The 18,035-nt window shown below is 45.3% G+C and overlaps 1 protein-coding gene across 1 annotated transcript; it reads left to right on the plus strand.

Moving 5' to 3' along the window:
• The first annotated feature begins 580 nt into the window (after nucleotides 1-580).
• Nucleotides 581-17,589, plus strand: LOC139310134 (vomeronasal type-2 receptor 26-like). The gene is made up of 5 exons (XM_070934291.1): nucleotides 581-769; nucleotides 4,148-4,975; nucleotides 14,241-14,468; nucleotides 16,123-16,249; nucleotides 16,688-17,589. The coding sequence occupies exons 1-5, from the start codon at nucleotides 581-583 to the stop codon at nucleotides 17,587-17,589; spliced, it is 2,274 nt and encodes a 757-aa protein (XP_070790392.1).
• The last annotated feature ends 446 nt before the right edge of the window (nucleotides 17,590-18,035 follow it).

An 18,035-nucleotide genomic window follows, 5' to 3' on the forward strand; every position in this document is an offset into this window, starting at 1 on the left:
CTGCCTAATGACCGGCTGGGTGGGTGTGGCCAACTTGATGTCACTCACGTCAAAGGGCGCCTTACCAGCCTCTACTTGCCACTCCTCGCCTACCCGCCTGAGCTCCTTAGGGCCCCAGTTGTTGGAGCTAAGCAGCCACCACCAGTTGGTGACCACTGTGTTAGATCAATGCCACTTTTCTTATACTTGACATTCTGATTATGTTTACTAATATATAAGACAGAGCATTTATGAATCAAAATTTGAAGTTGCCAAATAGATGACCATTCAGACACATAATCACTTTCAAAACAAAGGAATTATCTGTAGAATTGAATATGTTTACATCGTCGGCAAAAAGAACACAATTCCTTTTAAGTTGATCACATAAATCATTGATGTAGAACAAAAATGCATTGTAAGCCGCCCTGAGTCTCCGGAGAAGGGCGGCATATAAATCAAATTTAAAAAAAAAAAAAGATGATGAAATTTCTTACATTGCAGTGAGAACACCTTCTATCAAATTCTGCCCTTCTTGTTGTCTGTTCATGAAGTCAACCAGAATTCAAGGCTCTTACCCAACATCACCCTGGGCTACAACATGTATGAGAACTTTTTCAATGCAAGGATAACCTATGAGGCCATGCTGGATGTGCTGTCTACAGGACAGGAGAACATCCCAAACTACAGATGTGGAAGACAAAAGAACCTGCTGGCGATTCTTGAAGAGATGGATTCTGAACTCTTTGATCATATTTCCAATGTCTTGAGCATCTATAAAATTCCACAGGTATAAAGCCAAATGAAACTAATTCCGTGTTGTAAATTGTTCATATTTGCCTAGAAAGCAGCACTTGTATATATTTCTGCAAATAAATTGAAAGTCAGAGAGTAAATATTAAAAGATTTGAAAGAATTGTTAATTCAGAAGGTATGTGTCTATACATAAAGTGATGGGCTGCTTCTGGTTTGGACCAGTTCTAGCAAACCGGTGATTCCGGCGATCAGTTGTCCCTGCCCACCTACCCACCCCCGCCCTATCCTGTCCTAAATTTCTGTGTTTCTAAGCCCAGCTGATTTGTGTGGCATGGTGGATTTCCACCCCTCAGCTGTTTTACTTACCAGGGCTTCCCTAGAAGGTAAGCTATAGAGCTTGATATTGGTGTATTTTGAGCGCTGTACACAAATGCAAAGTGTGCACTCACAGAACCAGTTTTTAAACCGGTTGCAGTCCACCATTCTATGAATATACATACTTTGGCTTTGGGCCATGTGGCCAGCAGGCCTCTGGTAGTAGAAAAAGTCTGGGTGTGACCATTGGGAATTTTGAAAATTATTACTTTCAAAAAGTAAGACTTTGTCATAGTATGTATGAGGGTTGAATCAGTGACTTTTAAACATTTTGAAAATTTAGTGACCAATACAAAAGAGATTTTTTTCCATAGAATCATAGAATAAAAAGTCAAACTCCTTACACAGAGGAGGAATGGTCAGACCACTACAGACCACTACAGCCACATTTTTATAATGTTGAGTCTGAAGTAAAAAATTCAAAAGAAAGATATGAAAAAGCAATGAATGGGTCAAGATAAGTAGAAGGCACCTCCAGAAAGCAGCTTTTACATACTTTCTCTAGTGTACATAAAAAAAATAGGAGCTTCCGGTGGCAGCGCATCATCGATAGCAGCTCCTTTCGGAGCGCTAGCCCTGCAATCTCTTAAAGCTGCTAAAACAGTGAAAAACAGCTGTTTAGCGGCTTGAAAGAGCGGCTTGAAGAGGGGAAAGAGAGCAGCCAGCCTTGGGTAGAGCTCCCCAAGAGTCCCAGGAATAATTCCTGGGGCATGAAGGGTGAAAGCTCCCTAGAAGACTGACATAAGCTCCAGACCCGGGACGCTTCTGCATTTAGCAGAACAAGACGCCGTGACCATCCCTGCAACATTTTAACACTATTTTGGATACAAAAGCAGGCAGAGCAAAGGCAGGAGGAACTCCAATTGCAAGTATCAAACTTTAACTCCTGTGTATTGAATACTTCCTTCTTGATTGAATACTTCCTTCTTGAGTAATCCTCTCTCTTAATCTTTAATCCTTCAATTTCTTTATTTGCTCTAATTCTAATTAACAAGTTTTCCAAAGTTAAAATAAAAAGTAGGGGGGACAGCGGACATCCCTGCCTTACTCCTTTATTTATTCCAAAGAATTTTGTTGGATCCCCATTCACCAAGACACATGCTTTTTGGTTCTGATATATTGATGTTATCATTTTAGTAAATCTCTCTCCAAAATTCATACTTTTGATTTGCTGCTTCATAAATTGCCAGTTTACTTGGTCAAACAGTTTTTGTGCATCCAGAAAGATCAGCGCTACCTGTCTTTCTGGATGCACCTCATAATATTCTAAAACATCCATTACCATTCTTAAGTTATTTTTTTATCTGTCTTGTGGGCAAAAAACCGTTTTGATCCTGATGTATTTTGTTATGTAATAATTTTTTCATCCTATTGGCAATTATACTCATTAAGACTTTATAATCGGTATTCAATAAAGAAATCAGCCTATAGTTTTTTTATTAATGTGGTATCCGCCCCCTCTTTGGGTATTAGGGAAATATATGCTTCTTTCCATGTATTTGGTACCTTTGCCTCCATTAAAGCTTCATTGTATATTTCTAATAGTATTCCATTTAATGATTCTCCAAATGTTTTGTAGAACTCCATTGGTAGACTGTCTGTCCCCAGAGTTTTATTATTTTTTTGTCTCTTCAATGCTTCTTTTAGGTCCCCTATCATAATCTCCTTATCTAAAAATTCTTTTTCTTCCTCTGTTAGTGTTTGCACGTATCCGACCCAGGGGCCGTAGTTTGAGGACCCCTGATTTAGTGCAATACAAAAAATGCAAATATTTTTTCTGAGGACTACCTAAATTTTCTCATGGACCATCAGTTGGTGACAACTTTCCTAGAGATGCTAAACCCTGACTGCTCTTTAGAAGGCCAGATCCTGAAGATGAAACTCAAATACTTTGGCCACCTGCAACCCTCTGCCTGCCAAAACAGAGCTTGGGAGGGCCATGCCCGGCCACCTCTAACTCCATTTTTACTGACAGAGGCACTGTGGGCTGGTCCTTTGCTATTTCAAGGGCGGCCACACAGGCCAGATCTAAGCACCCTGCAGGCCAGATCCAGGCTCGGGCCTTGAGTTTGATACCCCTGGACTAGGGTCTCCTGGTTGAGCAGGTGGTTGAACTAGAAGACTTTCCAGCTCTATTCTGATTGACTAATTGACTGAGTGGATGGGTGACCCACAGAGTTCTAATGTGACCAGAAGGGTGTGCTCTATGAGGACCACCAATGAACATCACCCACATATAATTCAGAGCTCCCTGGTTTCAAAGGGAGCATAAAAGACAACAGGACAGAACATCAAGGGAATTAGCAAAATCCATGCACTTATCATTTGAAACGTCTCTCAGCAGTGTGGAAAGGCCCTTAGATTTGCCATCTGACTTTTAACATTAAAACTGGCACAAACTACTGTTGGAAGAAATATCCTTCTGGGTTCAGTTACAAATGGGGGAAAAGCACTGGAACATGGTGGCTGCTTGGAAAGATGGTATTAATGGTGGACAGGATCATATGCTTTTATCATGTTGGGTGAAGAAAAAAAGGGAAGAGATGCTGAGAGTGACTGAGTTTTATGCCCCCTCTGAATTTGAACTTTATTCTGATTGGTTGTCAGACTCCCATAGGGCCATACAGGGGCAACTCTGTAAGTTGTGTTTTGAGTCGATGATTGGTTGAGCCTTGCTGGATGGTGAAGTACTGAAAGGGCTTTGAAATTGCTATTATGGTTCTGCCTGAAGCAGGTAGATCTTTGTTATGTAGAATGGACTGGCTCAGGCCTTAATGACCCATTGACAAGGGTGGGGGGGCGGAGTTTCTGCCTCCCTTTTAGGGGAAATATTCTTCCCTTTTAATATTTCCTAAATATCTCATTTTCCTAGGAGGGGGTGGGCTTTGAAACAGAGATGAGCACCACCCCCTAGACTCAGGAACGACTAGCACATATCTGTGAGGGGAACCTATACCATTACTGAAAATATCTCATGTTCCTAGGATGGGGTGGGTGCTAACTTCCTACACTAACAATACCTTCTATTTTATCTTAGATCAACTATAATGTCATCAACCAGACGGCTGAGCAAAATCATCATTTTCCTTTTTCATATCGGATGACCCCAAACCAAGAACCTCCTTACTCAGCAATCGTCAAGTTGCTCCTGCACATCCAATGGACGTGGATCGGCCTCCTTTCTCAGGACAATGAAAAAGGAGAAAAATTCAAAAGACGCTTTGAAGTTCTTGCTCTAAAAAATGGTATTTGCATTGTCCTCTCAGGATTTGTCCCAGAAGCAAATCTGCCGACAAGTGCTGGAGAAACTCTCATGCAAGAAAAAAGGAAAATGTTCCTTTCTCTTATCAAGAGTCAAATAAAAATTATAGTATTCCAACTGGACTTTCAGGCCTCAGGAATGTTAGCAGTAATAATACAAACGATTGATACATCCATTGTGGGAAGGGTGTGGATTGCAACAACTTTGACAGCATTAAGTGTAGATAGTTTTGACCTCTTGGTTGATCTCCAAAATAAATATGCTTTGTTTTCCTTCCTCATCCAGACAAAGAGAAGGACTCAGTATTATGACTTTAATTCTCATGCATCTATGTTCTTATCGTATGGAAAGGAAGCGTTCCAATGTTCTTATTCAAGTCCTGTGTTATCTAAGAAAGTTTGGAAAAAATGTAGAGAAAAGGAGAATTGGGAATTTCCACCCCATGATGTGATTGCAAGAATCATGTCTCAGGATTCCTCCAGTATTTCCCAAATAATTCAAATTGTGGCCTGGGTCCTCAGTGCTGCCTCTTCCTCCCAACGGAGTAAGAGGAGAATGCAAGTTGGAGACCATCAACCACCCCAGATTGTACAGCCATGGCAGGTAAGTCTTCTCCTTTGAGGTTACATTGAGTCTCCCCTTCCAATTCCTCAATATTAAATTAGATGTAGAAAGGGGTGAGATATTCCAAAGACCAGTTGCCCAGCTTGTGGTATTTGAGAGTGGGTGTCAATCCTGAAGCTGACCTGACTGAGGCCATTTTGATTTTCAGTGTTGCCACATTGGAGCTGAGGGATAGAGAGGGAGGGGAGGAATAGAGATAGCTGGAGTTTTGTAGCCAAAACAAAATACTTTCTTCTGGGAACCAAGGACATTCCCACCAATGGCCGGAGGGAGGATGAGTGAAGTCACCAGGCAACCGGATGACACCTTGATTGGACCATGTGAGTGATTGTTTGGAAAGGGGAGGAAAACTTTTACTTTTAATTAGGTGAAAACTGTGGGAACATTTAGAGTCAGGTTTCACCAGCCTATGCCTATATGATACGTCCAATAAAACTGATGTTTGAGGAACCTGCTTGCCTCAGAGTCCTGTTTGCTATCGGCATATTACTTGGAACCCTGATGGTGAGTTAGAGAGAGATGATAGAGAAACATCTTCCAAAGTTAAACAACCTGTGCTAGTTTGGGATCCTTTTGTGACAGAAATAGCTCTATGGTGACAACGTAATTTTCAAAACTAAACAAGCATCAGAATATTCCAACAACCCTCAACCCTTTATTGTGATCACAAAGTGATCTCCAACTAAGGAGTTCAGCTGGATTGTTTGTTCTGGATTAAGATTGAATTTTGCTACCTAAATCTGCTAACTTCATCTTGATCAGGTCTGAGGGCAAAATTGTATTCTCCATCTTCTCCCATTACATGTTTTCCCATATCTGCAAATGGTCTTGCCTCAGAGGGGGCTGTGATGGTGAAGCAGCAAAACATAGAACATAAAACATAGAATAATCAGATTTTGAAAGGACCTCAGAGGTTTTTCTAGTCCAACCCACAAATCGAGCAGGAGACCCCGCATCATTTCAGACAAAGATGCAGCAGCTACAGTCTTGTTGTAGGAAAAGTTACAGGAAGCTGCTCCCCTTCTTAAATGTGCCGCCTCCATCGCCAGTAAATGGTGTGCGCATGTGCACCCAGCACATGGAACAGAGTGGCGATGGCAGCGACATGTTTAAGAAGGAGAGTGGCTCTGTAAATTTTCACTACAAGAAGCCTGCAGCCACTGCATCTTTTGGGACAAGAAGCATCTCCAGGTGCACCAAAAAAGAAAGAGGCAGTGGCTGCAGGCATCTCGCGAGAAGGGGGGGGGAGGCAAGATGCGAGCTGGCATTCAGCCCAGCGGCAATGTCTCAGCCCTGGCTTGCCTTCCCTGGCAGCCAGCAATGAGAAGTTAAGGACACATAATGTGGCAAAAGGAGAGTGGGCAGCGGCTCAGGGACAAGGCCGGAGCCAGGAAATGATGCATTCTCTGACCCGGTCGAGGCAGGCAGTGAGTGAGTGGCAGCTGCAAGGACTCAGGGAATCGCATGTTCCTGGGCCCGGGCCGTGGCACCCAACCCAAGTCGAAGGGTGAGCAGGCGGCATGCATTGCTTACCTTTGGTGAGCTGAGCAGGTGAGGTCACTGGTGAGGCAAGTAGCTGGGCTACATGGCAAAGGGAACTTACATAGGGTGGGAGTGAGTGGGTGGGCTAAGCAGCCAGAAGCAGTGAGTGAGCCAGAAGGGGCGAGTGGGCATGAGTAGGCCACCAGGGATGATTGCTATGGTTCGGCGAACTGATACCAATCATCCCTACCAGTTCACTTAAACCGGTCCAAACCAGTAGGATTTTACCCCTGCTGTAATTGTTCTTGGTATGTTTTAGCCTTCAGCTCCCTAATCATTTTTCTTGCTCATCTCTACAGTCTTTCCAGTGTTTCAATATCTTTTTTATATTGTGTTGTCCAGAACTGGATGCAGTATTCTTAATGTGGTCTTACTAAGGCTTTGTAAAGCAATATTAGAACTTCATGTGATCTTGATTCTATCCCTTTATTACCGCAGCCTAGGATTGCATTGGCATTTTTGTCTGCTGCCACACATTGTTGGCTCATATTTAAGTGATTGTTCACTAGGACTCCAAGATCCTTCTCACAGTTACTGGCATTAAGCCAAATTTCACGTAGTGTCAACTTGCAAAGCTTTCAAATTGCCATGAGCAGGAGGGAGGAAGAACTGGAGTGAATTCCATACATTCTTTCTCACCGCAATCAGAAGGAGGGTGTTAGGTTTCACAGCCAGCCAAAGTGGTTAATTGGAGAATGTGATTTATGACATGGCCAGAGAGGAGGGGAGAGACAGGGTCATAGGGGAACGTAAATCTACGTAGGATCAGTCCTAACTGCATCCGAATATTGCCGGAATGGTGCTCCTAATAAATGAATATATTTCCTTTGAAGTTTGGATCATGGCGCATGAATTAATTAGGGCATCTTTCGGAATCTTGACACGTAGTCTGTACGTATACTGTTGGTTTTCTTGAATAAGTGTAAAACCTTACTTTTATCTATGTTGAATTTCATGTTGTTAGGTAGGAGACGATGTTCCATTTGTCAAGATCTTTTTGGACCTTGAGCTTGTCTTCTGGAGTGTTGGTTATTCCTGTCAGCTTAGTGTCATCTGCAAATTTGATCAGTTACCCTTCAATTCCCTCACCTAGATCTTTTTTGAAGATATTGAAGAGTGCTGTGCCTAAAATGGAAACTTGGGGAACCCCAATACTTCCTTCCCTCCATGTGGATGAGGTTCCCCAGAGGACTACATGTTGAATATAATTTGTTAGCCAGTTACAAAGCCACCTGATGGTGGTGTTATCTATTCCATGTTTTCAAGAATGTGAGATAATGAATTATTTGGATGAGGCGATAGATGGGGAACTCATCAAATTTGCAGATGACACCAAGCTGGCAGGAATAGCCAACACTCCGGAAGATAGGCTTAAGATACAGAAGGATCCTGACAGACTTGAACATTGCGCGCTATCTAACAAAATCAAATTTAATGGTAAAAAAAGTTAAGTTCTACATTTAGGCAAGAAAACAAATGCAGGTACAGTATATGTGACACCTTGCTCAATGGTAGTAACTATGAGAGGGATCTTGGCGTCCCAGTGGACAACCATTTAAATATGAGCCAGCAGTGTGCAGCAGCTACCAAAAAAACCAACACAGTTGTGGGCTGCATAAGCAGTGGGATAGAATCAAGATCACATGAAGTGTTAATAACACTTTATAATTCCTTGGTAAGGCCATACTTGGAATGCTGCATCCAGTTTTGGTTGCCACAATGTAAAAAAGATGTTGAGACTCTAGAAAGAGGGCAGAGAAGAGCAACAAAGATGATTAGAGGACTGGAGGCTAAAACATATGAAGAACGGTTGCAGGAACTGGGTATGTCTAATTTAATGAAAAGAAGGACTGGGGAGACATGATAGCAGTGTTCCAATATCTCAGGGGCTGCCACAAAGAAGATGGAGTCAAGCTATTCTCCAAAGCACCTGAGGGTAGGACAAGAAGCAATGGGTAGAAACTAATCAAGGAGTGATGCAACTTAGAACTAAGGAGAAATTTCCTGACAGTTAGAACAATTAATCAGTGGAACAACTTGCCTCCAGAAGCTGTGAATGCTCCAACACTGGACATTTTTAAGAAGATGTTGGATAGTGTTATGTCCTTATAAGGACATCCACTGGGGATTGGCTAATCCTCCAGCGGGAGATTTAAAGAACTGTCATTGGATGGCTGAGTCTGCCGGAGCGTATTTAAAGAGCCCCGGCAGCACAGCCGCTCATCTTATTCTTGTGCTTAAATAAACTGCTGAATGGACCAGAGCTGGTCGCATCTTTCTTTCCATGCGCCGATCTAACACTGGCGATGAAGGAGTCAAGAACCAAGCGACGAACCTCGTGGCACGAAGCCAACCTCAAGAGCTAAGTCACTAGCAGCTGAAGTCACTCGTAGGCATCTTCCAGCGGCATGGCAACAGCAGAAGCCACATTGCTGACCCTTGCCCCTTTCTGCCCAGGGAAGGAGAAATGGAAGTCCTACATGATCAGATTCCGGCAATTCCTGAGAGGCAACAACATCAGGGATGCCGATGACGACCGCAAGAAGGGTATTTTCCTGGCAAACTGCGGCACTGATGTCCTCGAGATGGCCATCGACCTGATGGCACCAAGGGACATCGAAGAATTGCCATGGACGGACCTGCAACAAATTCTGCAGGACCACTATGGCCCAACGGGAACACCGGTGGCTAATCGATTCACCTTCCACCAGAGGGATCAAAAGGAAGGTGAAACCATCAAGGAATTCGTGGCCGCCCTGCACCAAATCGCAGCCAGCTGTGAATTCGATCACGTGGACAATGCCATAGCTGACCGCATGGTTTTTGGCATGAGGGACAGGGCCCTACAAAAAAAGTTCCTGAGCAAGAAGAAGCTTGTACTCAAGGACGTGGTGGAGGAAGCTACGGGCTCCGAGACCTCCGAGAGAGCAGCAGCCGCAGTGCTCCGGGCAAAAGGAATCCACAAGATTCGCAGAGCTGCGCAATCATCGACTGAGGATTCCACGGCTGGATCAGAATCTGATGAAGAATCGGCCATGCACAAGGTCTCCAGACCCCCGAAGCAGGAAACCTCTCGGAAAAGCGACCAGGGGGAGCGCTGTGCCAGCTGCAGAGGGGACCATGCCAGAGTCAACTGCAAGTGGAGGGATGCGACCTGCAGATGTTGCAACAGAAGGGGTCACATTGCTGAAGCTTGCAGAGCTGAGGAGCCAACCCCAGAGCCATCCAGCCACTGGCCACGCGAAAATCGGGAGGTCAACGCGAGGTCATCCAAACGATCCTCCTACCAGTCCAGACGCGGTGAGAGCGACGGGAACCGGAGGAGAGCGGTGCACCAGACGACCATAGACTTCTACGATGACGACATCGCCACCAAGTGCCACGTGACCGTACACTTGGAAGGAACCCCATGTACAATGGAGGTAGATTCAGGCTCAATCTACTCCATTATGGACTGGCAACATCTCAAGCGCATCAAGCCAGACATCCGCAAAAAAGGACCTGAAACCCCTACGCTCCAGGCTAGTCGATTTTGGAGGAAACCCCATCGGAGTCCTGGGAAGAACCTCACTACAAACCTCTTTCTGCGAGTTCCAAGGCAACCTCCCCATCACCATCGTCGAGCACAGCCACCCGACCCTGCTAGGCATGGAGTGGTTCAAGCCATTAGGGCTCGGAATCAGAGGGGTTAATCAGATTCAGCAGGATGAACTCGACATCCTCCTCGAAGAGTTCAAGGAAGTCTTCGATGGTAAGCTGGGGAAATTTGTGGGGAAGCCCATTTCCTTTAATCTTGATAAGGCAATTACACCCATTAGGCTTAAGCCTCACAGAGTTCCGTTTGCCTTGAGGCCCAAAGTAGATGCTCAGCTAGATAAGCTGATAGCCCAAGGAGTTTTGGAACCAATCGATCATGCGGCATGGGAGACGCCCATTGTGACCCCCATGAAGCATGATGGATCTGTGCGCATCTGTGCTGACTATAAGTGTTCGATCAACAAGGCCCTGTCACAGAGCGCATACCCAGTTCCAGTGGTGCAACATCTGCTGCATTCACTTGGGAGTGGGACAATATTCGCCAAACTGGACCTGGCCCAGGCTTACCAGCAACTGCCAGTAGACGAAAAAACTGTGGAGGCTCGAACCATTGTCACCCACAGAGGCGCATTTAAATGTAACCGTCTCCAATTTGGAGTCAGCGCAGCCCCAGGAATTTTTCAATCAATGATGGAATGCCTTCTCCAAGGCATTCCAGGGGTGGTGCCGTACTTCGATGATGTCTTAATCTCTGGGCACTCTAAAACCCAACTACTTGAGTGACTAAAACAAGTTTTACAGTGCTTTAAGGAGAAGGGTTTTAGAGTCAGGAGAGACAAGTGCATCATTGGGGTCCAGGAGGTCGAGTTCCTGGGCTATCTCATAGATGGCACTGGCATCCACCCCACCAAAGCAAAAGTTATGGCAATCCACGAAGCTCCAGCCCCCAAAAACAAAGCGGAGCTTCAAGCCTTTTTGGGACTACTGAATTTTTACAGTGTCTTCTTAAAACAAAAGGCAACAGCTGCTGAACTGCTCCATCGCCTGCTGGGGAAAGCGGTACCATAGAGATGGGGGACAGAAGAGGAAGCAGCTTTCAAGACCATCAAAGGGCTCCTCTCCTCAGACAGCGTGCTCATCCAATATCACGAGACGCTTCCACTACTGTTGACCTGCGATGCATCACCATACGGGATCGGCACAGTCCTCAGCCACCAACTTCCCAATGGCTCTGAGGCACTCATCGCCTATTTCTCCAAGACGATGTCCAGCACCGAGAGGAACTATAGCCAGCTGGACAAGGAAGCCTTGGCCATTGTAGCTGGCATCAAGCGTTTCCACAAGTACCTGTATGGCAGAAACTTCACGGTCATCACGGACCACAAGCCACTGTTGGGACTGTTACCAGGCGACAAACTCACACCCGGCTACATGTCGCCCACGATAACACGCCGGGCCATCTTCCTTGCCGGGTACTCATACAAACTAATCTACAGACCCGGCAAGACCATCGGAAACGCCGACGCCCTGAGCCGATGCCCATCTCAGGAGCCAGTGGTGGACCCCGCCCCCACACTCGGACTATTTCACATTGATGATGACCCCATTTGCCCAGTCACCTCTGCAGATGTGGCAGCGCAGACCCAGAAGGACAAAACTCTCAAACAGGTACTCTCCTGGGTCCTGTGGGAGTGGCCAACAGAGAGGGTGGCAGAAGAATTTACCCCATTCATCAGGAAGCAGCAAGAACTAACCACAATGAAGGGCTGCATCCTCTGGGGCGACAGGGTCATGATTCCCCGAGCACTCCAGCAGAACACCCTAGAGACACTGCACAAGGGGCACCCTGGCATCGTGCGCATGAAGGGGTTGGCACGAAGCTACGTGTGGTGGCCCACATTAGACAAAGACATTGAGACCTGGGGGGCCAGATGTGACCTGTGCCAGGAATCCCAGCCAGCGCCACCCCGCGCCCACTCATCTGAATGGGAGATGCCCAGCAGCCCGTGGTCAAGGATCCACATTGATTTCGCAGGGCCAATGAGTGGAAAATACCTCCTCATCGTGGTGGATGCCTTCTCGAAATGGCTGGAAATCATGCCCATGGCATCTACAACAACAGAGGCCACCACAAGGGCACTCCGGAGGCTTTTTGTGACGCACGGGCTGCCGGATGTACTTGTGCCCGACAACGGGCCACAGCTCACCTCCAAGCCCATGGAGATGTTACTGGCAGGACTGGGCTTCCGCCATGCCCTGATTGCCCCCTACAGACCGGCTGGAAATGGGCAGGTTGAGAGGATGGTGAGGCTCATGAAGGAAGCCCTCACCAAAATGGGCACCGGCGACTGGCAAGAGAGAATTGACCAGTTCCTCCTAACCCAGCACATCACGCCGCACGCAATGATGCGGAAAAGCCCGGCGGAGCTGCTGATGGAGAGAAGACTGAGGTCACATCTGGATCGACTGCACCCCCAGTACAACCCAGAGGTGCCATCAGACGCCAGCCATCCGCCCCGCACCTTCGCCACAGGAGATCTGGTTTTTGCACTTAATTTTCACGGGTTTCCGAAGTGGCTGAAAGGCAAGATCGAGAGCTCAACTGGCCCGAAGTCCTACAGAGTGGAGCTGAAAGATGGACAGGTCTGTAGACGTCACATCGACCAGCTCCGGAAAAGGTGGAGGGGAACGGGAAGAAACCAGCCTGACGAGGTAGGCTTACAACCCCTGACAAGGTAGGCCTGCAACCCCCCAACAAGGTAGGCCTACCACACCCCGACGAAGTAGGCCGACAACGGCCCGACGAGGCCGACCAATGCCACTATCGTGAGCTGAACTGTCGGAAATCCAGAGCAGTAGGCCGGTACCCATGGCCTGAGGGACGTCGACACCAACCCAGCGAGTAGGGCACCCGCCATCCCAGCAAGAGGACCTCCACCGCAGCATTGAGGTAGACCGGGGGCTACACAGGGGGGAAGAGCCACACCCCCCCCAGCAAGGGCGACAAACAACACCCCAGCCAGGGAGACCTCCATCCCAGACGAGTAGACCGGGGACAACTAGGCGAGGAGGGCATACAACACCCCAGCAGAGCCAGCCAGCCACCGACCGGTGAGGGAGACCTCAACCACCAACCCGACCAGGTCGACCAGCACCAACCCTGCGAAGTCGACCTGCACGAACCCGACCGAGGAGGCGAACACCACCCGGCGAGGTCGACCACGATCAACATCAACATCATCGGGAGCCACAGAAGTCTAAAATAACACCAGTGGACTTACCGGGCTTCGGACGGCACCCACCAGACAGCAGTGATGTCCAACTGCGAGGTTCCAGAGAATCCAGGTGAGGGAAGGACCGGCGACACCAGCAGGAAGATCCAGATGCTGCGGCCGGAGGTGCTGGGACGGATCCCGCACACTCGACGGCCGGACTCCGGGCTGCCTCAGCTGGGGAGCCGGAGAGGACAGGAGCTTCGCCCACCCAGGTCAGCGGCGAAACTCGGAGTGAACTGCGCAGGTCTTCTAGGACAGTCAGGTGTCCCGCCTACCTGCGTGAGTTCGTTACGCATATTGACTTTGATGGACAGCTTTCAGACTAAGGGGGAAGGAGTGTTATGTCCTTATAAGGACATCCGCTGGGGATTGGCTAATCCTCCGGTGGGAGATTTAAAGAACTGTCATTGGACGGCTGAGTCTGCCAGAGCGTATTTAAAGAGCCCCGGCAGCACAGCCGCTCGTCTTATTCTTGTGCTTAAATAAAGTGCTGAATGGACCAGAGCTGGTTGCGTCTTTCTTTCCCCGCACCGATCTAACAGATAGCCATTTGTCTGAAGTGGTGTAGGGTTTCCTGCCTAACCAGGGGAATGGACTAGAAGATCTCCAAGGTCACTTTCAACTACGCTCTTCTCTTCTCTTCTCTTCTCTTCTCTTCTCTTCTCTTCTCTTCTCTTCTCTTCTCTTCTCTTCTCTAAATATTTGAAAAAGAACTGTAAAATACTGGAGAATGACTGAAAGAAGCTTCCCATGAAATGCTGAATCAATCAGCTTCAGACTGCAGTGGTGATTTGAAGAGGTTGAATTATTCAGAGTACCTCTAATCTGGAATAATAGCAAGAAAAATATTGAATAAAGGCTCAAATTGGAATGTTTTTTTTCCCCTGCAGCTTCATAAGTTCCTGAGGAACTTCCAACATCACAATATTTCCAGAGATGGGATTTCTTTTGATGAAAATGGAGTTCCTGTTGGTGACTTTGATATCATGCAGTGGACATCCTCTTTGAACAAATCAGATGCAGGGGTGAAAATTGGGACTGTAGAAAGACAAACCTCCTTGGAAGTCAAGATATCTGTCAATCAAAGCGCCATCCAATGGCCAACTTTATTTAACAAAGTAGTTGAGGCTGCTTGGATTTTGCTCTTCTATTTATCTCCATGTTTGGAAATTTTTCTGCTCAGAAATAATTCTTACTGAGGCCAGTTGAGTTACCCTTCAATTCCCTCACTTCCAAATAAGAGAACTTAAAGCCTCATTAATTCATTAGATATCATTTTACTTTAGAGGTTTTACAATAATCTATCACACACTGGAATCTGCTGCATTGTATTGCGGGATTTGCAATCTACATTATTAAACTGGAATATGTTGCCATAATTTATAGTACATCAAATTTATCTTCTTTTCAGTAAGAGAAAATCCAGAATGTCTATGGAGATTCTCAGTCATCCAGGTTGTATCAAAGGTGCTTTTTCAAAAGGCACCTGGGCTTTGTTTTCCCTTGAAGATGTTTCACTTCTCATCCAAGAAGCTTCTTCAGTTCTGACTGAATGGTGGAGGATGGAAAGATTTGGAACCGCTGAAAAGACTGTGTTGTAAACAGGATATAGATATAGATTCAGCAATTGCAGGAAGGTTCCACACCCATTTGCACTATTCAGGTGGCACTGAGGGTGCAGATAAATTTCAAGTGGCCTCAACAACTTTCAGAAAGACTGCTAACGACCAGATGACTGCAAGGATTATAAATCCTTCCATACTTCACCATTCAGTCAGCACTGAAGAAGCTTCTGGAATGAGAAGTGGGATGTCTTTAAGGGAAAACAAAGATCAGTTGTCTTCTGAAAAAGCATCTTTGGGAGAAAAATCCAGAACATGAAAAGCAAAGATGGAGAAAAAATATACACCGTATTTTTCGGAGGATTAGACACTCCGGAGTATAAAGTGCACCTTAGTTTTCGGGGAGGAAAATAAGAAAAAAAAAATCTGCCTCTGCCTACCAGCATCCATCAGTATTCAGCTGGCTAGCATCCTGTCAGTGTGTGAGAGAGTTGAGGGCTGTTTGGAAACTGAAACATTATTTGCTGTGGGAGCAACATGAAAGGAGCCTGGGCGTGGCTTAGGTCAATTATTCTGAAGCTGCATGCTGTGCTGATCTCTGAAACTGAAATTGAAACTCCTCTGTTCTACTTGTGTTTTCCTTGCTGCTGCAAACTGTGACAGTCCTTGCACAAACAGCCAGGTCAGCCTCAGCACATTATTGCAGCCTGATTCAGTATGAGCAGCTGATTGGCGGGTGGATTGGTCTCCCAGAATACCCCCAATCAGCTGTTCCAGGCTGCAGGGATTGCCGAAGACCATTGCTTCCTCCGTGCCTCGCATTTTTGGCTACGTTCGGTGTATGAGATGCATTGAAATTTTCACCCTCTTTTGAGGGGGAGGGAAGTGCGTCTTATATTCCAAAAAATACGGTAAGTTATATCATTCTTACACATTCCCTCAGGAGAAACACCTTTTGTAATGGAACTACTTTCCTTTGGGGAAAAAAATAAGGCACTGAGTCTGTTTTGGGATCTACAATGGAGATTGATAGAGAAAGAGAATGATCTTTCATTTGCCCCTTACAAGTAGAGTAATTACAGTTCATGCCACTACTTCTTGACTGATTTCGCTCAATGTGCTCCTGAGCTTTTGGAAGCCACTTGATTTCAGTAAATCCTTCTAATTCATACAGTATATCTCCCTGACTAATCTTTCTGTTTATGTTTAGGTGGTGCCTTATTCAAGATGTACAGAAAGTTGCTCCCCAGGTTATGCCAAGGTTGTGAGAGAGGGAGCCCCAGTTTGCTGCTATGACTGTTCTCTGTGTATGGAAGGAACATTCTCTGTGCAAGAAGGTACAGTAGGTGGCTCCAAAAATAACCCATAAAAATTCAAGATACAATCAATATTCTATCTTGTTTTGGGAGGGATATTTGATAAAGAAGCAAGAAAAACATTAAATTTCTTGAAGGCATCCACAAATTTCAAAGATTGGGCACTATCACCAAATTTGGATAATGATGTGAGCATTAAAACATATAATGAAAGGTTGCTGATTTCTACTGAGTTGTTACTTTTTTGCTTGGTTTTGGAAAAGAGGACAAGTTTTGAGAGCTGATAATCACATTCATCTTCAGCTTTTAAAAAGACTGTTTGATTAGTTTAACTAATGTTGTATAATATCACTGGGCAAAAATATTATTCTTTGAATATGAAGTAACTGATTTCTGATGCAGTTTTTATGCTCCTAGAGCTGCAGAAACAGATTCATGCTAAGCATTTTTTTTCCACAGATGCAGCCCATTGTGAAAAGTGTCCAGATGACCAGTATTCCAATAAGAAGCGAGATCAGTGTGTCCCCAAAAATATAAGATTCTTATCCTATCAAGAATTGTTGGGACTCATCCTGGCTTTCTTTGCCATCGCTTTGTCCCTAACCACCGCCTTTATTCTGGGAATCTTCATGAAATACCGAGACACTCCCATAGTCAAAGCCAACAACTGTGAACTCACCTACATCCTCCTGGTTTCACTCCTGCTTTCTTTCTTGACCTCCCTTCTATTCATCGGTCGCCCCGTGAAAATGACCTGTCTCCTTCGACAAACCATTTTCAGTGTTGTTTTCTCAGTTGCTGTGTCTTCCTTGCTGGCCAAGACTGTCATGGTGGTGGTGGCCTTTCTGGCCACAAAGCCAGGCAGCAGCATGAGGAAATGGCTGGGGAAGAGTCTGGCCAACTCTATTGTTTTATCCTGCTCTGGTATTCAAGTAGGCCTCTGTATAATGTGGCTGGGAGTCTTTCCCCCATTCCCAGATTCTGACTTTCATTCCCAACCAGAACACATCCTACTGCAGTGCAATGAAGGCTCTGTCACCATGTTCTACTCTGCTCTTGGCTACATGGGTTTTTTGGCTGCCATCTGTTTCTTGGTGGCATTTCTGGCTCGAAATCTGCCAGGGGCCTTTAATGAAGCCAAACTGATCACCTTCAGCATGTTGGTTTTTTGTAGCGTTTGGATCTCCTTTGTTCCCACATATCTGAGCACCAAGGGGAAATACATGGTAGCCGTGCAGATCTTCTCCATCCTGGCCTCTGGTCTGGGTTTACTGGGCTGCATCTTTATCCCCAAATGCTACATTATTATCCTGAGACCTGACATGAACACCAAAGAACATCTGATGATAAAAAATCATTAAGTCTCCTTGTGTTGGTGTTTATTTTTCTACAGTTTACATGCAACATGAAATCACATACTTTGAAGTAATGTTTTATGTATTGTCACTTATCTTTCTTCATTCCATGAGAATTTTGAATTATAAAAATTATAATAATTGAGTAATAAAGTTGCTAAAACAACTCAAATTATCTGAAATAATCATATCCTTCAATTGTCCTAATCTGAATTCATATTATGACATTAATAAAATTTTAGATTAGGTTTTAGATTAAATTAAAGTCTATGGCTAATGATGATGTGTGTTTTTATTACTATATAGGTTGGTGTGCTGGTGTTCTATTTTATTTTCTGGAGTGATGTTCTGACTTTGTTTTAAAAAATAGTTAATTTCAAATATTATATATATATATATATATATATATATATATATATATATATATATATATATATATATATATATATATG

The sequence above is a fragment of the Pituophis catenifer genome, unplaced genomic scaffold (genome assembly GCF_029215685.1).
Source record: "Pituophis catenifer annectens isolate HBS135680 unplaced genomic scaffold, rPitCat1.0.hap2 SCAF_2, whole genome shotgun sequence".
In the NCBI taxonomy this organism is placed as follows: Eukaryota; Metazoa; Chordata; class Lepidosauria; order Squamata; family Colubridae; genus Pituophis; species Pituophis catenifer.

Excerpts from the sequence above, each read along its gene's own strand:
- LOC139310134 (XM_070934291.1), top strand. The coding sequence starts at position 581 with ATGTATGAGAACTTTTTCAATGCAAGGATAACCTATGAGGCCATGCTG. Across the intron at positions 770-4,147 it reads GCATCTATAAAATTCCACAG|ATCAACTATAATGTCATCAA; the intron begins GTATAAAGCCAA and ends ATTTTATCTTAG. Across the intron at positions 16,250-16,687 it reads AACATTCTCTGTGCAAGAAG|ATGCAGCCCATTGTGAAAAG; the intron begins GTACAGTAGGTG and ends TTTTTTCCACAG.